At 38.2% G+C, this 20,123-nt stretch overlaps 2 protein-coding genes across 2 annotated transcripts in view; one reads left to right on the plus strand and one right to left on the minus strand.

Annotated features, from left to right (window-relative positions):
• The first annotated feature begins 5,802 nt into the window (after window positions 1-5,802).
• LOC107088964 (dnaJ homolog subfamily B member 5-like) lies at window positions 5,803-9,215 on the plus strand. Its single transcript, XM_015381442.1, has 4 exons — window positions 5,803-6,056; window positions 6,556-6,814; window positions 7,048-7,598; window positions 8,359-9,215. The coding sequence occupies exons 1-4, from the start codon at window positions 5,949-5,951 to the stop codon at window positions 8,590-8,592; spliced, it is 1,152 nt and encodes a 383-aa protein (XP_015236928.1). The 5' UTR covers window positions 5,803-5,948; the 3' UTR covers window positions 8,593-9,215.
• An 8,707-nt stretch (window positions 9,216-17,922) lies between these two features.
• Window positions 17,923-20,123, minus strand: part of LOC107088948 (ATP synthase subunit alpha, mitochondrial) — a 7,947-nt gene continuing 5,746 nt past the window's right edge. Inside the window, exons 6-11 of the mRNA XM_015381419.1 lie at window positions 19,174-19,474; window positions 18,847-19,071; window positions 18,659-18,766; window positions 18,444-18,588; window positions 18,213-18,363; window positions 17,923-18,136 (exon numbers count right to left, since the gene is read on the minus strand). Of these exons, the coding sequence (XP_015236905.1) occupies window positions 18,058-18,136; window positions 18,213-18,363; window positions 18,444-18,588; window positions 18,659-18,766; window positions 18,847-19,071; window positions 19,174-19,474 (1,009 nt within the window). The 3' untranslated portion in view covers window positions 17,923-18,057. The remainder of the gene's footprint in view (window positions 18,137-18,212; window positions 18,364-18,443; window positions 18,589-18,658; window positions 18,767-18,846; window positions 19,072-19,173; window positions 19,475-20,123) is intronic.

The following is a 20,123-nucleotide window of genomic DNA, read 5'->3' on the forward strand; positions in this document are numbered from 1 at the left end:
CTAAAATATATGTTTTTTTTTTATAAAATACATAGATTTTTCTTACTCTAAATCAAGGATTCACATCTTAATCATTCATTAACAGGTCACATCAAATTGCTAAGCCCAATGCAGTGTGCAGATTTGTCCCTAACAACATGAAAGGTGTTTTAAGATATAAATAACAATAAAATCAATAAAAAATTGAAAGCCTTTGTCTATCGATATATTTTGCTATCAATATGAACAGAAAATGTATGCAACTGTGAGAAGGAACTGGCAAAGTGTTTTTTTTATTATTACTATTTATCATGTCTATTAACTAGAAAAGTGAGGTTTCAGTAGATAAATATAAACACAGCTATGTTCTGTGCACTGGAACAAACGGTGACTGGAGCCTGTGATTGCTGTGAAAACTTGATGTGTGACAACAGAAAACATGATGAGAACAACAGGATGCATGTGAGCCTTCTCACCAACTAACAATAACCGTGTCACTGCTGCTTGATGCTTTATGTGAGGCTCTTTCCTAAAAGACTGACAGGACACTTTGTGTTTCTGCGAGAAAGAACGCGATAGTGTGAATGTGTGAAAAGAACAGGAAAAAAAGGAGGCCAAAAGCAGCCAAAGTGTTCTCGTGGGCTTGGACAGCGAATGTCGCCTGTTCTGATTCACTCCATCTTGCTCAATCTGTGAATAGTATCCAAGAGCTGCAATCTGGAGCATGATGCTCCAGGTTGGTCATGTTCAAACCATATTTGTCTGCTATTTCCTGTAGAACGTACGGAGAATCCCCAGGAAACTCCATCTTCCATTGGAGGAAGATTCATGGAGCAGGAAGTATTGCCATTTATGTACACTCCCTGTGACTATGCTGCTCAGATCTATGACTATGATACGCTGTGTGTCGTAATCCTGTAGTATGAGTGCTGTTACCCAAATAGAACTGCAGATTTCAATGGGAGTGAAAAAGCAACAAGGTAGATATTGCATTTTATCAATGTGTGACCTCCATATGCTGACAACGTTGTATTCATAATATAATGCTTTATTCTCTATGAATTACTGTTTTTACAGCATTTGCCTAAATTAAAGAATCCTAACAGATAAAAATTTTCTCACTTTTATGTTGATTTTTTTGTCCTGTTATATGGAACAGTGAATAAATAAAAGAGTGAGCTTTATTATACCTCAGTATTTTGTATCTTTTTTTTTTTTTTTCCTGGAATGTATTCCATAAAAGACTACTAACCAAACCAATTCAAGTTGTGTCTATATGCAAGATTATAATATAATCAGGTAAAATACATATCTTCATTTGTTGCTACAGTGAAACATGGTGTCCCCTGGGGTTCTGATTTAGGTCCATCTGTCCCTCTTCAGTGAATATTTGAGTTGATTTGATATGTCGAAATAAAAGAGCATAAAAACAATAACATTAAGTTTAAAGTCTATTTGTTTTTCATGAAGGTCAAATGTTTTGAGTTTTTTTTCTCATTAGACTATAGCCTAATAGATTTGTTGCACAAAAATTTCATTTGCGAGGTATTGATACATGAAAAATAAAATAATCAAAAAAATTTTAGAACTTTGTCCACTCTAGACATGAAACATAACCAACATATAATCAAATTGAAAAACAAATAAAATCAGATAGATTTTTAAAAAGTGCATACGTATGCATTTCCCTGCATTAGTTTTGTTAAATATCTTTTTGATTCAATCCCTGCATTTAATTCTCTTGGGTATAAACCAAGCATCATTTACGTATAGCCTCTTAATCCTACAAGCTAGAAATACAGTGTTGTTAGTATTATTCTATTGACAAATGATCATTTGTATTCTTTAGTTGAAGCTATAATTTATAGAGAGGTCAAAGAGGAGTTGGGAGTAGGAGCGGTGGTCTAGTGGTTAGAGCAGTGTGCTTGTGCTCTGAGAAGCTTGCAAGTACCTGGTTTTGATCCCCATAGCCTGCACTATGGCCTGCAATCCCTGAGCAAGACCCTTAACCCCCAAAGGCTCCCCAGGCGCCGCACAGTGGCAGCCCACTTAGGATTGGTTAAAATGCAGAAGTGAATATCTCCACTGAGAGATCAATGATGTTCAATCATTGTTATTATTATTAAGAGGACCAACCTTTGCAGAGAACAGAGGGGTAATATTGCCTGGGCTATGTGGTATGCTGACAGACTCCTAAAGGGAATGCGTGTAAAGGTTCTCAGTCATCCAGGTCATAGTCATTCCAAAAAAAGTTGAAAACAAACCACTGGACTTTTCCAAACAACCTTTCCACAGAAGCATAGCTCAACACAGGAGATCTACCACCTCTGGACAAGACTCTGCAGTCCACCTACAACTTAAGGACAAAGGACACTCTATTGAAGACCAGAATGTTCACATTTTGGACAAAGAAGACAGGTGGTTTGAAAATGGTGTGAAGGAAGTCTTTTACATTAAGAAAGAAAAACCAACCTTAAACAGAGGGGATGGCCTCAGGTTTCAGCTATTGAAAACCCATATCACAGTTTTAGAGCTGATTCCTTCCGACTAATACCTCAACACTCATCGCCATGCAGGTGGTCAAATCATTGGCCCTGTAAGCAAGGCCAACGACAACCTTAACAACTCCCCATTTCAAAAAGGTGGAATCTGTTTTCAGTTCAATTTGCATGTTTTCTAAGCCATAACAAGGCTTTTGTTGGACTCCTCTATAAAGCCTGGAGTTTCAGACTACTCCAGACATTTTGAATTGAGAAAGCTTTCTGCAGTGGAAAAAAAGTCAAGTAGTTTGTTTTTTATTTATTTATTTGTTTTTATCCTACAGAGAATAAATGCTGAAACTAAATTAAAAAGCTTAAAGTTTTAGATTATTGCAGCTTCATTTAAGCTTTTAATTTTTACCTCCAACATATATGTTTTTCTATGCAATTGTACAAAATAAATGTCATATCAAACTGAAAAGATTTTTAAAATGATTCAAGACTGTTTTATCAGTTTACTGCACAGAAACTCACATTACAGCAGTATGCACATTTTTATATGCTCTGTGTATTGTTTTCATGTAAGCCCCTGTTAAAATCTGCAATATGTAAACTAATGTAGGGTCAAGTGCATCAGTTGAAGTTATCCGACATATTGCATGTTCCGCTCAGCTCTGTGATTGCTGGGATTTGATTAATAGTTTTGATATGCCTGTCTGCTCCTCCTCCTCCCTGACAGCAGTAATATCTGCTCATGCTTCCATCCACGAGGGGAAAGAACATTGAAGCTCTGTTTCTTGTACTTTTTTGTTACATAATTTTAAAACCAATCACACTTTTCGATTATAATGTTGAGAATGCATTTACACCAAACCTGTCAGAATCTCAAAAATCAGCACATCACAAAATGTACAGTCTAACCTCACAAGTCTGATGCTTTTTTTTAACACATTGGGTTACATAACATGAGGCTGTTTTTTTTTTTACTCCTACAGCTGCTTGTTGTCAATTGGCCCGCATTCATTGCTTTGCCTACATTTTTATCCAGCAGCAGCATTTTATGCTGACATGTGTAGGCAGGTGCATTTATATAAACACCTGCTTTGCTTTCTACTCTTACCTGCAAACTTCAAAGGCCTATTTAGAGCTGCAGGAATAAGGTATTTATGTTGGTCACTGGAACATTCTAACCTTCTAATTTAATTGTGCTTTTGTATGTGTCATGAAGCCCTTAAGATAATATTAGCTTCAGTCTAATCTAGGAAACTAGACTTTTCTCACACATTTCATAAGATAAGATTTACACACCCATAAAGGTTGTTTTGTCTCTTTCATTGTGTTTGCACTCTAGATTCTTGGCTCTAAAATGGATGTTAAGTCCTTATTTTGCACTTAAGTTACACATTAAATCTCACAATAGACTTGTATTAACTCCAAAATTATTTCACTAGTCAGCTTTAACCAACAAGCTGCTATAAAATCATAAAATATTACCAAACTAGAGTTATCAGAATATGTTCTATCACTTTTACCATCATTAAGACAAAAATGAAAAAGAGTCAAAAGCTGTTTTACCTCATATATCATTGTCATTTATAATGAGAGATTGCATAACCATGCATGAATGCATAAACATCTTACAAGTTAAATTGTTAATTCCTAACAAACCACGAACTCAACTTACAAGTTCCCTTTAATTTAACATTTTGTGCAATTTACCTCTTCAATAACAATAACCAAATCTAGAATTGCACTGGAATTGTAAGGCGAGATGATTAATCAGTGCCACTTTGAACTGATAATAAATATGTTTTTGCTGTGCAAGTAAAGTACTCATGTAGTGCCAGAAGAGTAATCATACCTCTCTTTATGGTTTGTTTATACAAAATTTTTACATGCATAGACCAATAATTTTCCAGATTATTCTTTGAAAATGTGGTCAAAACTTGGTCAGAAGGCATATAAAGAACATTTATCAAATCTTGCTATGCATGCAGGGGTTGGATATAAATTTCATTTAAGTTATTCCACAGGATTAATTTACATCGTGACATCAACTCTGAACAATGATGAAGAAATACAAGTCAACATAAGCATGGTGTATTCAGGTTGATGCACAAAGTTAATTTTCAACTACACATAGCATTTTACATCTAAGCCAAATATCTATTATGGTATCAGTAAAGTAGAGTTCTGCCTTCCTTAACTATTGTCCCAATGAGGCATGTAATGAACTACAAGGAGGATCTTTATAAATTCTTTCAATAGAGACTTAATTTTTGACATCTTTTCCACACAAGAAAAAAGTTGTATCAACAGATTCAACCCTCTGAAGTATCTGGTTAATCTCTGCAGCTCTGCAGTTACCATGGTCTTCAAACACGGCTTGTTAAATGGCAGTGTGCATGTGGATTGGCTTATGCCATGCTCTTCTCATTTCTGGATGATGTATTGAAAAAGTACTCTTTCTCCTCTCGCTTTCGGTTTTTCTGTCTGCTATGTTCCTTGGCCTTCATGATGCTGTTTATTTAGTTTATTGTTGTTTTTTACATTCCATTAACTAGTTTTCTCAGAAACACCTTTCAGGACCCTTTAAAGAACATTTGAAAATTTGACTGATATTAAATAATGCACAAGAGAATTTATCTGCCAATATTATTAGGTTACTTATCGGGGTTTGTTGAACTGGATTTTCTTTAAAGGTATTTATATAAACATGTAAGCATATATAGGCCCAGTAACACTTTTTACATATCTATTTAAATGTGTAAAACGTGAACATGTCATTGGCTTCATACTTAAAAATTATATCACACTTGTTTTTTACTGACTTTCCCTTTTTTGATAAATAAAGTATTATTGAATTAAATTTGTAGTTGTAATGTGAGAAAATTTGAGCTACTTCAAGGTTCATATAGTAATTTACAGATAAAGTATAAAGACTATTTGGTGCTGGTACACATTGCTTGCTTCATATGTTTTTTTATATATATATTTATAAATATTAATAATCATCTTAGCAGAGGGACTCCATCCTTGAGTTTTTAATACTCAGGAGTTGCCTGTGCAGACAGTTTTTTCTTTTCTTTTTTTCCCCTAGTCTGTTCTATCTACAGAAGAGGACTCGATGTACAAAGTCGTGACTGTCTGCTCTGGTCTGCTTTCAAGAACTCCGGAAACAAGACTAGAGATGGGAATGGAGGCTGCAACATCCGCGTGATCATCGCGCGAGCACCAATGGCTTTCCACCGAGCGTGCTGAGCACACCGGCATCCCGTGAGGAAATGGGCGGTCCCGGGAAATCTCGACCGGGTTGCGTGGGCGGCTGAAGATCCGTGAAAGGGAGCTGCGGCGGCGGTATATAAAGGAGGCCGAGCAGAGCTTTCAGACAGGACGGAGCTTAGAGATTTCAGCACCACAACTCCAGTGGACAGCGACGCGTAGCAACTCTTTGAAACACTCAACCCAAAAAACAGCCTATTTCCCATCATGGTTCTCATCTGGACCCAGTTCGGTGTGAAGCAAAAGAATGGAAATGTGAAGTGCAAAGTACGAGTTATGCACAGGGGTGACAGCTCCGGATCATCATCATCAGCGGTAAGGAGAAAATACGTTTCTTTATTGTGTTTCAGTCTAGAGTTATGTGTCAGATTTTATCTTAGTCTGTGCTTCACCGGCATCTTTACGATATGCTGTCATTTCATTCACACACATGCTAGAAAACGCGGATCCCCCATCAGCCAATCGCTGCACAGTTTATCAGTTGTTGGGGGAAAGTCTTTTGCTTCACATGGATAACCCCCCCTCTTTCTTACGTTGATTTGAGCATCAGCCTATAAACTGTGTGCATCTCCTTAGCAGCACAGATACGGGTGTTTCCCTTCAGGCAGTTATTGGCAAGGGGAATTTTTCTTGATGACTGTAGATTTTGCACTGCAGTCTGCACCAGTTATTCAGTTTGGATCGCTAATTCATAAATAGATATCATTATCCACTGGTTTTATATAACCTTTCTCAAATTAAACCCAAGTACAACTTATTACATAGAGAAAGTATGACTAAGTGGTCTAAATGGAAAAAATTTGTATTACTACAGGAGAGCACCAAGTCTGAGCCGGACACACCTTGCCTTTCCATCAAGCCAACAGGCAAGGACTTCTACAAGGTCCTGGGAATCTTGCCTGAATCCAATGAAGATGAGATCAAGAAGGCCTACAGGAAGATGGCCCTCAAGTTCCACCCAGACAAGAACAGTGACCCTGATGCAGAGGAGAAGTTCAAAGAGATCGCAGAGGCTTATGAGATCCTGAATGACCCCCAGAAAAGGAGCATTTATGACCAATTTGGAGAAGAAGGTGAGCAGATGGAACTTAATCTATCATTTTTGAATAGGTCTATCAAAACTGCCAACTTGTAGAGCAAAGTTTATGGTTAAAATTATTTTGCAAAAAAAGTGCATTATGACTAGTTAATTATTCAGAACCCAAAATAGACATCACTCTTTTGTTTTTATGGCAGAAAATGTTTCTTTATAAGGAAATGTATTCTAGAGCAATTTGCCTTAACTCCTATACTCTTTTCCTTTTAGGGCTTAAAAATGGAATTTCAGCAGGCCAAGGCAACATCTTCCGCCACAATTTCCAAAATGACCCCCACGCCACCTTCTCTTCCTTCTTCCACAACTCAGACCACTTTGACATCTTCTTCGGCAGCGACCCCGATGGCGATGACGACCTCTTTAACCCCTTCCGGCGATCCACTTTCACTAATCTCGGCGGTTTCGCCGGCTACGAGGCAGGCCTGCGGAAGGGCACACAGAACTTGTCTGGCGAGGCCGTGGTGCATGACCTCCCAGTGACGCTAGAAGAAGTGATGCATGGCTGCACAAAGCAAATGAAGATCACACGTAGTCGGCTCAACCCTGATGGCCGGAGCCTGAGAACTGAGGAGAAGGTGTTAAATGTCATGGTGAAGAAAGGCTGGAGGGCAGGCACCAGGATCACCTTCCCCAGGGAGGGAGATGAGACCTCTAACAGCCCCCCTGCAGACATCACCTTTATTCTAAGAGACCAGGATCACCCACAGTACAAGAGAGATGGGGCCAACATTGTCTACACAGCCCAGATCACTCTTAAAGAGGTGAGTCTACTCTTGGGTCCACATGTCCCATATTTCAAATACTCACAACTGAGATAGTGGCTACAATCTACTGCCTTTTGTTCTTAAATACAAAACAAAAACAAAAATCATATTAAGTACTCTAGATAAAAATTTCAGGTTCTTTATCTAGTCTCAAAAGAACACCATGTTCCAGTCTGGGCATTTCAGCCCACCACTCACAGTAGCCTGACAGACCCACACAAACCAAACGACAGCAGTCTGCCAACACCTCAGTTACCTCAGCAGCCCCTGCAGAGTGAAAGAAAAAAATGAGCTAAATTTAGCCCTGCCTGCTGACTGCACCCACGAATCGCACTTCAGCCTCCCTCTCAGCCATTGCTCTCACTGTAGCCTCAACAAACCAGGCGGAGGGAGAGAGAGCAGAGAGAGACATTTCTTCTGGCTCACTCTTCCTCTGCCTCTCAGTTCCACCGACCCACGCACAGATTAGCAGAGCAGCAGTCACAGAGACTGACATTTCAAATAGCTCCTCCATCCTCTTTTGGCTCCCCATCAGTCACTGAAACACTTGACTCCCACACACAGGAGGGAAATAGAACACTGATAATAACATCTGTACCACTGTTGCATAACTCAGTCAATCTTTTCACAAGTACACATACATAATATTCATCAGTTACACAACTGTGTATGCATCACTTTACCTAATTAGTTTTAGAGCTAATATTGACAGTAGGCCTCAAGATCTAACTTTATCTCTCCTTTGTTTTCTCTCCAGGCTCTCTGTGGATGCACAGTCAATGTACCAACCCTAGACAACCGCATGATGCCTCTACCATGCAGCGACATCATCAAGCCAGGCGCGGTCCGGCGGCTAAGGGGCGAGGGTCTCCCACAGCCCAAGAGCCCATCCCAACGGGGCGACTTGGTGGTGGAGTTCCAGGTGGTCTTCCCTGACAGGATCCCACCACAGTCCCGCGAAATCATCAAGCACAGCCTGGGGCAGTGCTAGCCTTCTGCATTTCCACTTCACACAGCCTTGCCGTGTGTCTTTCTTATTTCTCAAACACAGCCTTGCCTACGGTGCTAATATCACAACCAATCACAACCTCTTATTGTGTTTGGAAAAGGCAAACAGAGCTGAGTAGGTCAAACTGTACTTTAGAGAGGAAAGTTTCTGAACTCTTAGTGCAAAGCACAACAGCTGGTGGTGCTGCGCGAGTGGTTGGTTACAGGACTAATGAATGGTTTCTTAGTAGTCTGAGGCATGCATTTATTCAACAGCCTTTGCCTGGGTGAAAAGGTATACCTGTACTGTTATACTTGCAAACTTATGGCAGGATATCAGTGTGCTATTCAAGTCTGTATAGACTTACATAAACCTTAATGGTAGAAACAAGCGAAGAAAAAAAACATCTTTCTCCTTTTTCTTCTTCTTCTTCTTATGGTTATATGGTGCTCATATGACTGATTTTTTGCATTGATTTATTACAATAGCAAAAACTACTTGTGTGCAAAGGTCTACTTTGTGTACAAAATGAAAATAATGTTGTCTCTAAAAGAGATTCACTTGTCAAATGTTCTATCGAATGACTAGAAAAGTTTGTATATATTCTGCAATAATAGTTAATGATGTGTTCCTACTTTATTCTACGGCATGAAAAATAAAAGACAAAAAAAAAAATGTTTTTTGTTATGTTTTTTTTTTGTGAACAGATTAGTAGATAACTGTTTATGTTTCCGAAGTCGTTTGGTCTATAAACAAAGAACCACTCACAATTTCTATGTTCACCAAAACCCCATCAAGTCCATGTGATCAGTTCACAAGTACTTTAAGAACATATTCAGCATTAATTCAGAATATATGATTCAGTTTTAGGGTTTAGAGTGCTCTTTTTTGACAACTCCAGTGAATTAGCAAAACTACTTTATGAACACACCATTAAAATATCTTTTTATAAAACACTTGCATGCAAATTATTAGAAGCAAAAGCCGCTTTAATCAAGAAATCAGTCATCATAACTGGCTTTTATTGCTATTGCTGATTCCATATTCTTAAACCTCTTGTAGAATGCATTTGCAGTACATTCTGGCTATTCACAGTCCTTAGTTGCTCAAAATTTTTTACAATCCAGGCGAGATGTATCAAATATTTTGCACTTGTGTTGTAAATTATATCACTTTAAAAGGAAAACTTTAAACTGTATGGAAATGGTTTTATAACCATAGAGAATGATGGGGTTTGAGATAATTGCAGATCTAAAGTATTTCTATATTTACATTGTGCTCTTGTAAATAGCTTTACACCCCAGAGCAATGGAATGCTAAAACCGCTTTTATAGAGGTGATAAGCGCCTTTTGGTAATGATACCTTTGGGGGAACTGCAGAGATCAACAATTTAAGCAGCATGATCTGTTAAAAGGAAAATATTTGTTCATGTATGGTACTGTCTTTCTTGCACTTAGATAAGAGGCAGAGAAACATATTGCTGAAGGGAAGATATTATTTTATTTAAAAAAAAAATGATTCTCATCAGTAGACTGGGCACGCTATAAAAAAGCTTGATGCAGTCCTGAGTTTGATCGCCGACCTTTTGCTTACTGCATGTCTTTCACTTCTCTCTCTGCCCCTCCTCATATGAATGTAAGGACAAATAAAGAGTACTAATGCCAGAATACATAAATAGATAAAACAAAATAAATAAAACACAAAATTAAACTTTTTGAACCCATGTACAATGTGTCATAATGAAGGAAACACTATATATCACCATGAACACATCATCCCGACAATCAAACATGTTAGTGGCACTATCATGGTATGGGCCTGCTTTAAATATGCAGCAGTAGGGAGGCCTGTAAGGGTGAAAAAAAATAGGATGAAGTTGAAGAAAATTCTCAGATAAAAACAAAAAAAGAGAGAATAGGGTGGAGGTTCACCTTACCAGCGATGTTCAGTGCGAGCCTTTTACTCACATTTGCACCTAAAAATATACCAGTCAGTAGGAAAAAAATAGGAGCATGTTTGCAAGTAAAGATTTCACCCCTTTCATTCCCATTTTGCTCCTATTTACGTAAGATATTCATTTGACTTCGATTAAAATTTAAGAAAGGGAAGAAAATTCCGAAAAATCAAATGGTAAATTTATATGAGGGAAATAGGCCACTCATACCGGGTGAATATTTAAGGAACGGACTGTAAGACTGTGTACTCTTAAGAGCAACCGGAGGTTCGCCTGGAAGATGAATTGGATACGTGTTTACATCCATGTAATTTCTAGAACATTTTTTGTTTTACAATAAATAACCTGTTATTTTTAATAAAACAATCTACATGTTAATTTTGTATTTTTTTTTAAATGCAACAGGGGGGACATTTCTTAAATCTTGGAATGCTACTTTTAATAACTGCGTGGTAACAGTATGTTGCTAATTATTATGCTGTTAATTTGACTTACTGTCTCATTTTTATGTATTCGTTTTTATACTTTTAACTTTTAGGCTATGTGTATTGGCACGCTTCCCATTTCTTTTAACTTTGCTTCTCAAACGCCTAAAAAAAATGAAGGATAATTCTTTTCTATTCTGCCTCTGCCATGTAAGGCCTTTTATTTGCTCGGGAGAATTACGCTTGCAAATTTAGCCAAGTTCCATACTGGATTTCCTTGTAGTAGTTTCCCAGAAGTTGTCTTCTTTTCAAATCTGGTAGTTCCTAGGAAACATTCCATTTAGTTTAATGTCTAAATGTTTGCTAATGTAACCAAAGTTTTGTGACTTAGAGATACTTTTTTGTTGATTTTTTTTTTTTATCTTTTCTGGCATTTTTAATATTACAAATTATGATGGCTGTTTAGAAACAAAGTTTTAATCTTACATTTATAAAAACTTTTTATACTAGATACTGCAAATTACATGCAGAGAAAAAAGTCAGAATCCTGAGAGAAAATTTCAGAATTCTGAGATTAAAGTCAGAATTCTGAGGGGGGGGGGATCTGAATTCTGGGATTAAAGTCAGAATTCTGTTGTTTTTTTTTCCATATTAAACTGAAATATTTAAAAATCAGTTAACTTTTTTATTTTTTCAGTGGCCCTAATCCTCTTCCTTAGTAGTACTGAGCTTTAAATGTCTTCTATAAAATATAGGGGCCACTTGCTGCCATCTAGCGGTCAGTCATTGCTTTAACACTTAGTGTCTCAAACAACAAGACACACCTGCTGGACTGTAGATGCTCTGTGAAAATCTAATTAAATACTTACGTTTGACACATTTAGACAAGTAACATTTTTGATCATCAGTTATGGGGAGTAATGCGATGGAAATCGGTATTTGTGTAGAATTTCCCGGACCAAACTTAAAGTAACCCTACCTGATTGGAAGACTGAAGCACCTGTGTGAACAGCGAGTAGGTGAAGAACCAGCGGAGATCTGCGTTTTTCTAAATTCCTCCGCCATGCGCTTGGGAATGAAATGTCGCAAATACGTCAGACCACCCCACAGACTCTGACTGAAGGTTACCCTGTGACAAACCTGACCCTAGTTGTCCTGTTGCTCATTCCCTGCGTGGTTATTCTTCTCCTGTTGAACTGTTTCTTCTTGGGCTACAAGATCCTGGCCCTGTCAAAGAAGAGCAGCAGACAGAGGAGAGGGGACACGGAGGACATGCTCCTGCGCTCCACCTTGCAAAGACTGAGAGTATCCGACGTGGCCTTTTCCCCACTGGGGGACGGGAGGACAGCCTACATGTCCCTGTCCGAGCCCGTCCTGTCCCACCCAGTCACTTCTTCAAGGGCCTCGTCCAGAGATGGGGCCGGGTTGACCCACAGGATCAGGCTGCTGAGGCCTGATGGTGCGACTGGCTCTGGATCCTTGAGGGCTCCCAGCACCATCCGCGCCGCGTCCTCCGCGCAGGGCTTCACCCCCAGGCTCCCCATCCCTCCCAGCTGCAGGAAGCCGGGCTGGTGTCAGAGCGCACCGCTTTTATTGCGCTCCAGTGACTCAGAGGCTGAAACCAGAGTCAACCTGGTTCCACCAAACTCTCCTATGGTAAGTTCTGAGGCATTTGCATAAAATAGCAATAGTTAAATTACAGATTAAACAGTGGATGTAGCCTACATCTGAATTGTTTTTCCATAAACACATAGTGCAAAGAGTATTTACTCCCCTGCCTGCACACTAATTTTGCAGTAATCTCAATCTTATTCTCTTAAAACTTTTTTGGGATGACTTAAGGATGTGTTGGAAGTCCTTTACATAAATCCTCTGTTTATGCATTGAACTGGCATCTCTGACAGTAAAACAGCAGAGAAACTTTTTATAAGGGTGACCAGGCAGAAAGTAGATAGGCACCAGAACCTCAGGGTCAATCTACACTGTTCCAACAGGAAAATTAACTAGCAAAATATCCATATTTTCTAAATAAAGACAAACTATACTTTTCTACAGGCTTTGCTAATAAATAGACGCATATATTTAAAGATCCGTAATTTCTAGATGAAAGCTATAGTGGATAAAACTCAGTTTTGAGTTCTGGGGCGTAAATCAATCATCACTGTCATTACTTACCTACTTGTATCAATAAATATTCTGCATAAAATTGATATTTACAAGCATTATCTACATAAATTGAATATTTGATAAGTTTTTATTAAAATAATTTATCTTTGATTTCACTGCAGACTCATAGATGACTTGCAGATACACAAAAATTTCTCTTTACCCCATATAAGACAAAATCTAGTTCTAAAAAGAGCATGAATTCTGTACTTATCATCTTTGATGTTAGCAAATTCATGTGTATAATTAACCACAAAAAATAAAATGTTCTCCACTTGAGAGTATTAGTCTTGCCCCATCTGTATTAGAGGGTATAAATGGTAGGGGTAGAAAACACAGGGGTTGCCAATGATTGCCTAAGGGTGGCCATGGCCACCCCTGGCCCCACATCTAGCTCCGCCCCTGTAAAACAGCACCTTGACAAATGATATAACGTTTTAAGACCTGGAGGCCCGTACATGGACTTCTACATAACGTCTTCTATTTGCTCTTCCAAAATCTTTCTCTTTCTGACCAATAGAGTATTTGTGTTTTAGAGTTTGTCACTGATTTCCTTTAATACTAATCTGAGCATAGGCGACGTATGGGTGAGAAAATTTATGAAGATTCTAAGGGCCCTTGATTGAGGGGGGGGGGGGCCAAAAGAAGAGGAAAATATGTCCCACTATAATTTTCAAATATATAGCAGAAAATCCATCAGTGAAATAAAACATTTGTGTTCTCCTTCATTTTTCAGCAGTAAACAGCGAAACAACTCATGAATGTATTGAATATATGAATAGATTTTTATACCATTAAAATGATTCTTATTATTATACTATACCATAAATATATATTATTATTAAACCATTTTATACCATTAAAAGACATCTCTAAATCTTGATCATTCTCATGAGCAGCCTGAAGCAGCCACACCAAAAATATATGTTTTGTCATTACATGTATACATGAATGTTAAATTAGTTCTCGGGGCCAGCATGAAAATGATTTAGTAAAGTTACAGGGAAACCCTAATAGGAATATTTTTTTAAATTCCAAAACCTATTTTCTATTCATGTGTACATAGATACAGCTGTGCTTTTTGTTTTAAATAAGCTTTCATTATTTTTGATAGTATCTAAATGTAAAGTTTAAAGTATATTTAACTTTTTCACGTTATAATTTTCCTTTGTAGAAATTTTACAATAAAAATTACATCAAAAATGTAAATGATACTCTTTCGTGCATCTTTATTGCAGAGGTTTTTTTGGGGGTGGGTCTTTCATGGGTCCCCAAATTCCTGGCGGTGCCCCTGCTTGTACATATGTCTGCTCCAAAAAATACAATGATTTAAAACACGCAAAACAGATTTTTAGAATGGAAAAAGCTGACTGACAAGAAGCTGTAATGGCTCTGGCTTCAAACTTATTTGAAACTTGCGCAGTACTAAAACGATTGGTTTGTGATTGAAAACTAACGTAGGCGACCTGAGATGCAATGTTGGAAAGAACTGCGAAATATCTTGCAACACTTATCCCAGAGGCCTGCTGATTGCTGCAGCAATGTATATAGTGTCGGCATCACACTCAGGAACTCTAACCTAATATATGCAGAAGTAAAAGTATATTTTTGAGTTTGTTTGTATAATTTAGATTCTGTCCTTTAGAGATAATCAACAAAAATGGGTTCAAATACGTCGTTAAATCTCCATAATTAATGTCGGTCTACATGCATACATGATATGTGTACATAGATTGACTCAGCTAGAATAGATGCTGAAATTCCACACTTGCTTTTTTTTATTAGTGGCAGATGGCATAAGTCTATACAGCAGTCATAGAGATAAATGAGCAGAATCTTAGAGAGAGAACATTTGAGTCATTGCTAGTTTCATTGTTGAGTACAATGACTAACAATCAAGAGAGAATAAAAAAAAAAAACCCAAGGAACTACAACAGGAAGTGGGATTCTTCTGTCTACAGCTGCTACTCATAACTTCTGTCAACTTTTTTTGTTGTTTTTTCCCCCTGTATTCATAGCATGAAATGGAACATATGGATCACATTCGTAGGAGCAGTACTTATGAAAAGCTGGCAGAAGCGAAGGAGGAGGCTCCTGTGCATCCGTACGACAAGCTGGTTATGGAGTGTGAAAACATCAACCCAGCATCAGATATATCCAGTCTGAACACGTCAACTGTGGGTCCTGGACTGGACAGCGACTTCGGAGCAAGTGCAGGTAAAATAAAAAAAGACTGCAACTAAAACTGTTTTCACATTTGCCATGCAAATTTGTCTTTCTGCTTGCAGTATATTTTTTATATAGGCTAACACTTAGGTCTATATAATTTTGTTTTCCTTAGGCTTAACATCCATTTATTAGAAGCAGTTATGTTTAAATACTAAAACATTACAGAAGTATGGACATTGTCTTCCAGGTGTCTCCCTGCGCATTTTGTCAGCAGATAGTGACGGCCTGTCCAACGGACTGCTGTCCTCAGCGCTAGAGTGGGATTACTATGACCCATGTTACGTCAGACAAAATAATATACCCAAACATAACAACCACAGGCCTGTGATGCACACAAAACAATATTGGGTATAGCTAGTAGTTTTATTCGTGTATTTCTATTTTATTTTTTTTACTTTACACGTTTATTCCACATAAAATACCAATATGAATGTTTTATTTAAAGTTTGTCTTAAATGTAATCACTTTATTAATCCACTGTATTTTTGTTGTAGACAGCACTATTGTCTTAATGTTAACACCGATTCTTCACTTAAGTTAATATATTACGTTTCCTCTGCATCCTTCACTCAAAATTTAAGTTTTTCACCATTTATCACCACTGTTATGGTTTTAATTTTAAGTTTCACACCTTTTCACTTTCCTGAGGTTTGTGTCACTATGTAGGATGTTATTCACACAAAGGATGGAGAATGCAATAAAGCTTTTTTATAATAAATTGATGTTGTAGTCTAACATTTTTACTAAGATTGTTGAAAAGCTTAACCAGACCTAATGCACTTTGGATTGTTTTTTTTCTTATTAAACTGTTGGATATGTAAAGAGAAGATTAAAACATTGGTAAATTCAATTCAAACTTTTCACGTCCCATAAATCTTTTTACACTTGGTCACATTAAAACCCACTCTTTACAAGTATTTTAGGTCGTACATGTTTTTCAGCATTCATAAAACAAAGTGAAAATTATCTGTATTTACTGGCACATCTTTATTTTGACTTACTTAAAAAGTAGATTTATTTTACACAGCAATGTTCTTATACTATATAGAGTATTGGCAAATAACTATTGACTCAGTATGATAACAGCAAAGCTCAAAACATACTTTTATTACTTATTGTGTAGTGTGAAATTTTAGAAAAGGTTTGATCAAGTGATTTTATTCAGAGAAGTTGCATAACCTTTTAACAGAAGCACTGTTTCTATCAGCCTGCTTATATTGGAAATTTTATTTATATTCTGATAATTGTTTGCCTAATATCAAACTGATTTCTATTACCGGTAATATTGGATCAGGAAATCCCTATTTAAAATGGGGAAATATTTCAAGCCTTTACTCTTTGAATCGTGGCTGTTTTTGGATGAAGAGACTGAAAACCCAAAGTTCCAATCTCAGAATTAGAATATCTCCCTTTCTTTGGTCTTGGTGAAGGAAAAATGAATTATCACAAGCACTATCTAGTATGGAGTTCAACTTCTGTTTTAGAAGCATTTTAGTGAGGGTAACCCCCAGATTCCACATACTCTGTCATGTTAATCAATGAGAGCTGTTCCACATCCACTGTTACCCCATCCTCACGTAACCACCCACATACGTCTTCTCCGTCCGTCACCTTCAAAATACCGAGCTGAGCTATGCTATGCTCTGGTCCGGCCAGCTCAAGATCTGCAATTGCAATCGCACCAAACAGGAAAAAGAACGCAGAGGAGACCCGGTTTGTCAAATTAAAATATAATACCAATCGTAACTACAAATTAGAGCATAATTCTTATATATTCCCAAAAACTAAGACCATAATTAAAGTATTGGAAGCAAACTATTTGTACTTCAACATACCAGGAGGGTGATTTCTCATCTCTTTATACTGAGGCTCAAAAGTTTAATCAAATCTAGTCAAAACTTCCAAGAGCGCATCTGACAACTTCAAAACAAACTTATCGCAGTAATGGATGACGTTGAGTTTGGAAGTAGAGAACAAACATGGTTCATACAAACCATTTATATATGATAGTAGTTATCCCTGTTACAAAAATCCTTCAAAAATCCATATTTGGTCAAACTGCACATATGCTGGACGCTGATGGGTTTTTTTTTTTTTTTTACATGTCACATTAAGTGTTTATTTCCGCATGGTTTGCTCCTATAAATTTAACAATATCATGCATGCTCTCCTCGGGCTCCAAGGAAGTCTGAGCGGAGAGAGACAGGAGGAACAGCGGAGGCTGAAGGTTTTGCTTTCTGCAGGCGGTTTGGAGCGGTTACGTAGGATTTCAGGGTAAGCATGTAGCCTACTATACAGTCTTTATCAATTAGTTTATCCGTTGGAAGTTCATTTTTAATCCACCCATTATAAATTCATGCTCATATTCCAGAGGCCAAGCTATGCTTTAGCTCAGGCCATCAGAGGTAAACTAGTATTTCTGTTATGCTACAATTTATACAAAGAGCCTTTTCTCAGATCAACTTAAAATTAAATCATCTGGATTCTTAATGAAGAGCGCCATACTGATAACTCCACAGCAAAATCGATAGCGGGGAAAATAAGTTACAGCAATGCCATGTTGTTGGAACACTTTATTTTTCTTTGGGAGATAATTATATACTAAATCAAGTGTCTTGATTTCTTTTTTTTTTGTAATTTCTTTAAAGTATGACCGATGCTTTGAAATGCAACTAAACCAAATAAAAATCAAGTTACTCGAAGCTGGAAAGGAAGTTCAAGACAATCTGCTTGAGTTTAGCATCAGAAGCTTCAGATATTTTCCCATCAGCCCTGCAAAGAAGAGCAAACCCGTTATAACACATTTCTTATAAGAAAGAAAATGGAACATGCAGTATTTCTAACTTACTTGATAGCTGCCAGCAAGTCTTGCTGCTGGCTCAATATGTGCTGCAGAAAAGCTTTTTCAAACTTGGTGATCTTGCTTGGCTCCATCTTGTCCAGGTGTCCTCTCACACCTGCATAAATGACCGCTACCTGTTCTTCAATAGCCATTGGAGCTGAAAGATAAAAGTCAGGCAGTTTGAGTTAGATAAGAGCTTATTCTCAAGAAAACTAGGAACACGCAGCTAATACTTACAGTACTGTCCCTGTTTCAGGAGTTCAGTTAGACGAACGCCGCGGTTTAGCAGCTGCTGTGTGGCAGCATCCAGGTCTGAACCGAACTGAGCGAAGGCGGCCACTTCACGGTACTGGGCCAGCTCCAGCTTCATTGTACCAGCCACCTGATGCAAGGCAGCTTCAGGTTAGTTAAAGTGAAACATATAGAGTGAGGGGATCTCAGCAAGGATTTACCTGCTTCATGGCTCTGGTCTGGGCAGCAGATCCGACACGTGACACTGACAGACCAACATTAATGGCAGGACGAATACCTTTGTAGAACAGCTCGGTCTCTAAGAAGATCTGTGGGAGAGAACTGTATTTAATAAGTAACTCCAAGTCTGGCCATATCGAGCATAAAGAGTGAATAATCGGCTGCTCGCCTGTCCGTCTGTGATGGAGATGACATTTGTTGGAATGTAGGCCGACACGTCTCCAGCCTGTGTCTCGATAACAGGAAGGGCGGTGAGGGAGCCACCACCAAAGTTGTCGTTCATCTTGGCAGCTCTCTCCAGCAGACGGGAATGCAAGTAGAAGACGTCTCCTGGGTATGCCTCACGGCCGGGGGGACGGCGGAGCAGCAGGGACATCTGACGGTAGGCGACAGCCTGCAGACATAAAAAAAAGATTTTACTTCATTCAAATCTGGTGCTTTATTAGAAGCCATGAGGACTTGAAATCTATCCACCAGCAGGAGATAGAAGCTTCACCTGCTTGGAGAGATCGTCGTAGATGATGAGGGCATGCTTGCCGTTGTCTCTAAAGTACTCCCCCATGGAGCAGCCAGAGTAGGGAGCCAGGTACTGCAGAGGAGCAGCGTCGGAGGCGGTGGCAGAGACCACGATGGTGTACTTCATGGCATCTGCATCAGTTAGCCTCTTCACCAGCTGCGCCACAGTGGATCTCTTCTGGCCAATAGCAACATAGATGCAATACAGCTTTTTCTTCTCGTCGGTTCCATCGTTGAAGCGTTTCTGGTTGATGATTGTATCGATGGCAATGGCGGTTTTGCTGCAAAGCAAATGTAAATATCTTTGTTGATGTTGTCCTTACAAATAGGTTTTTTAACAGAGTACAGAATCACAAAGGTTGCAGGATTCCTTTCAGTTGGAATTCTAGAGCTAATGTATGAAAATGCTTTAATATGAACCTTTCCTGCTGGAAAGAAAATCTTCATCCCAGTCATAAATGTTTGGCAGCATGGAACAGATTTCTGCTTAATTGTTGGCTTGTGTTCAGCTCAGAAAATCTACCAATTCACTCTGACCAGCTTCCCTGCCCCTGAAAAATATGCAAGTGATGTCTAAACCCCACAACTTGTTCCCTGCCCTGATTCCTAAAGGGAAATAGATACTTGGGGAGTTAAGGGGTACCAGTTCAAAAAAAAAAAAAAATTTGCTTCAATTTAGTTTTTTTTACAGTTAAAAACAAAGAATTTTTTAATTTTAACTTTATTCTCATGTGCAATTTTGTGGTGATCCCATACATTAAAGCCAGGAGTGACGCACTGTTTATGGCGGTAGTGTGAAAAAATATAAGAGCCCAACCGCCTGCCTGAAAACTAGACCATAGCAGCTCAAAACAGTTTAAAAATGTTTTTTCTCGAAAAAAAAAAAAAAAAATGATGTCACTCTGTCTGTTGGACCCACCGCGCCAAATG

This window comes from Cyprinodon variegatus, unplaced genomic scaffold, assembly GCF_000732505.1.
Source record: "Cyprinodon variegatus isolate N-32 unplaced genomic scaffold, C_variegatus-1.0 Scaffold234, whole genome shotgun sequence".
Taxonomy (NCBI): Eukaryota; Metazoa; Chordata; class Actinopteri; order Cyprinodontiformes; family Cyprinodontidae; genus Cyprinodon; species Cyprinodon variegatus.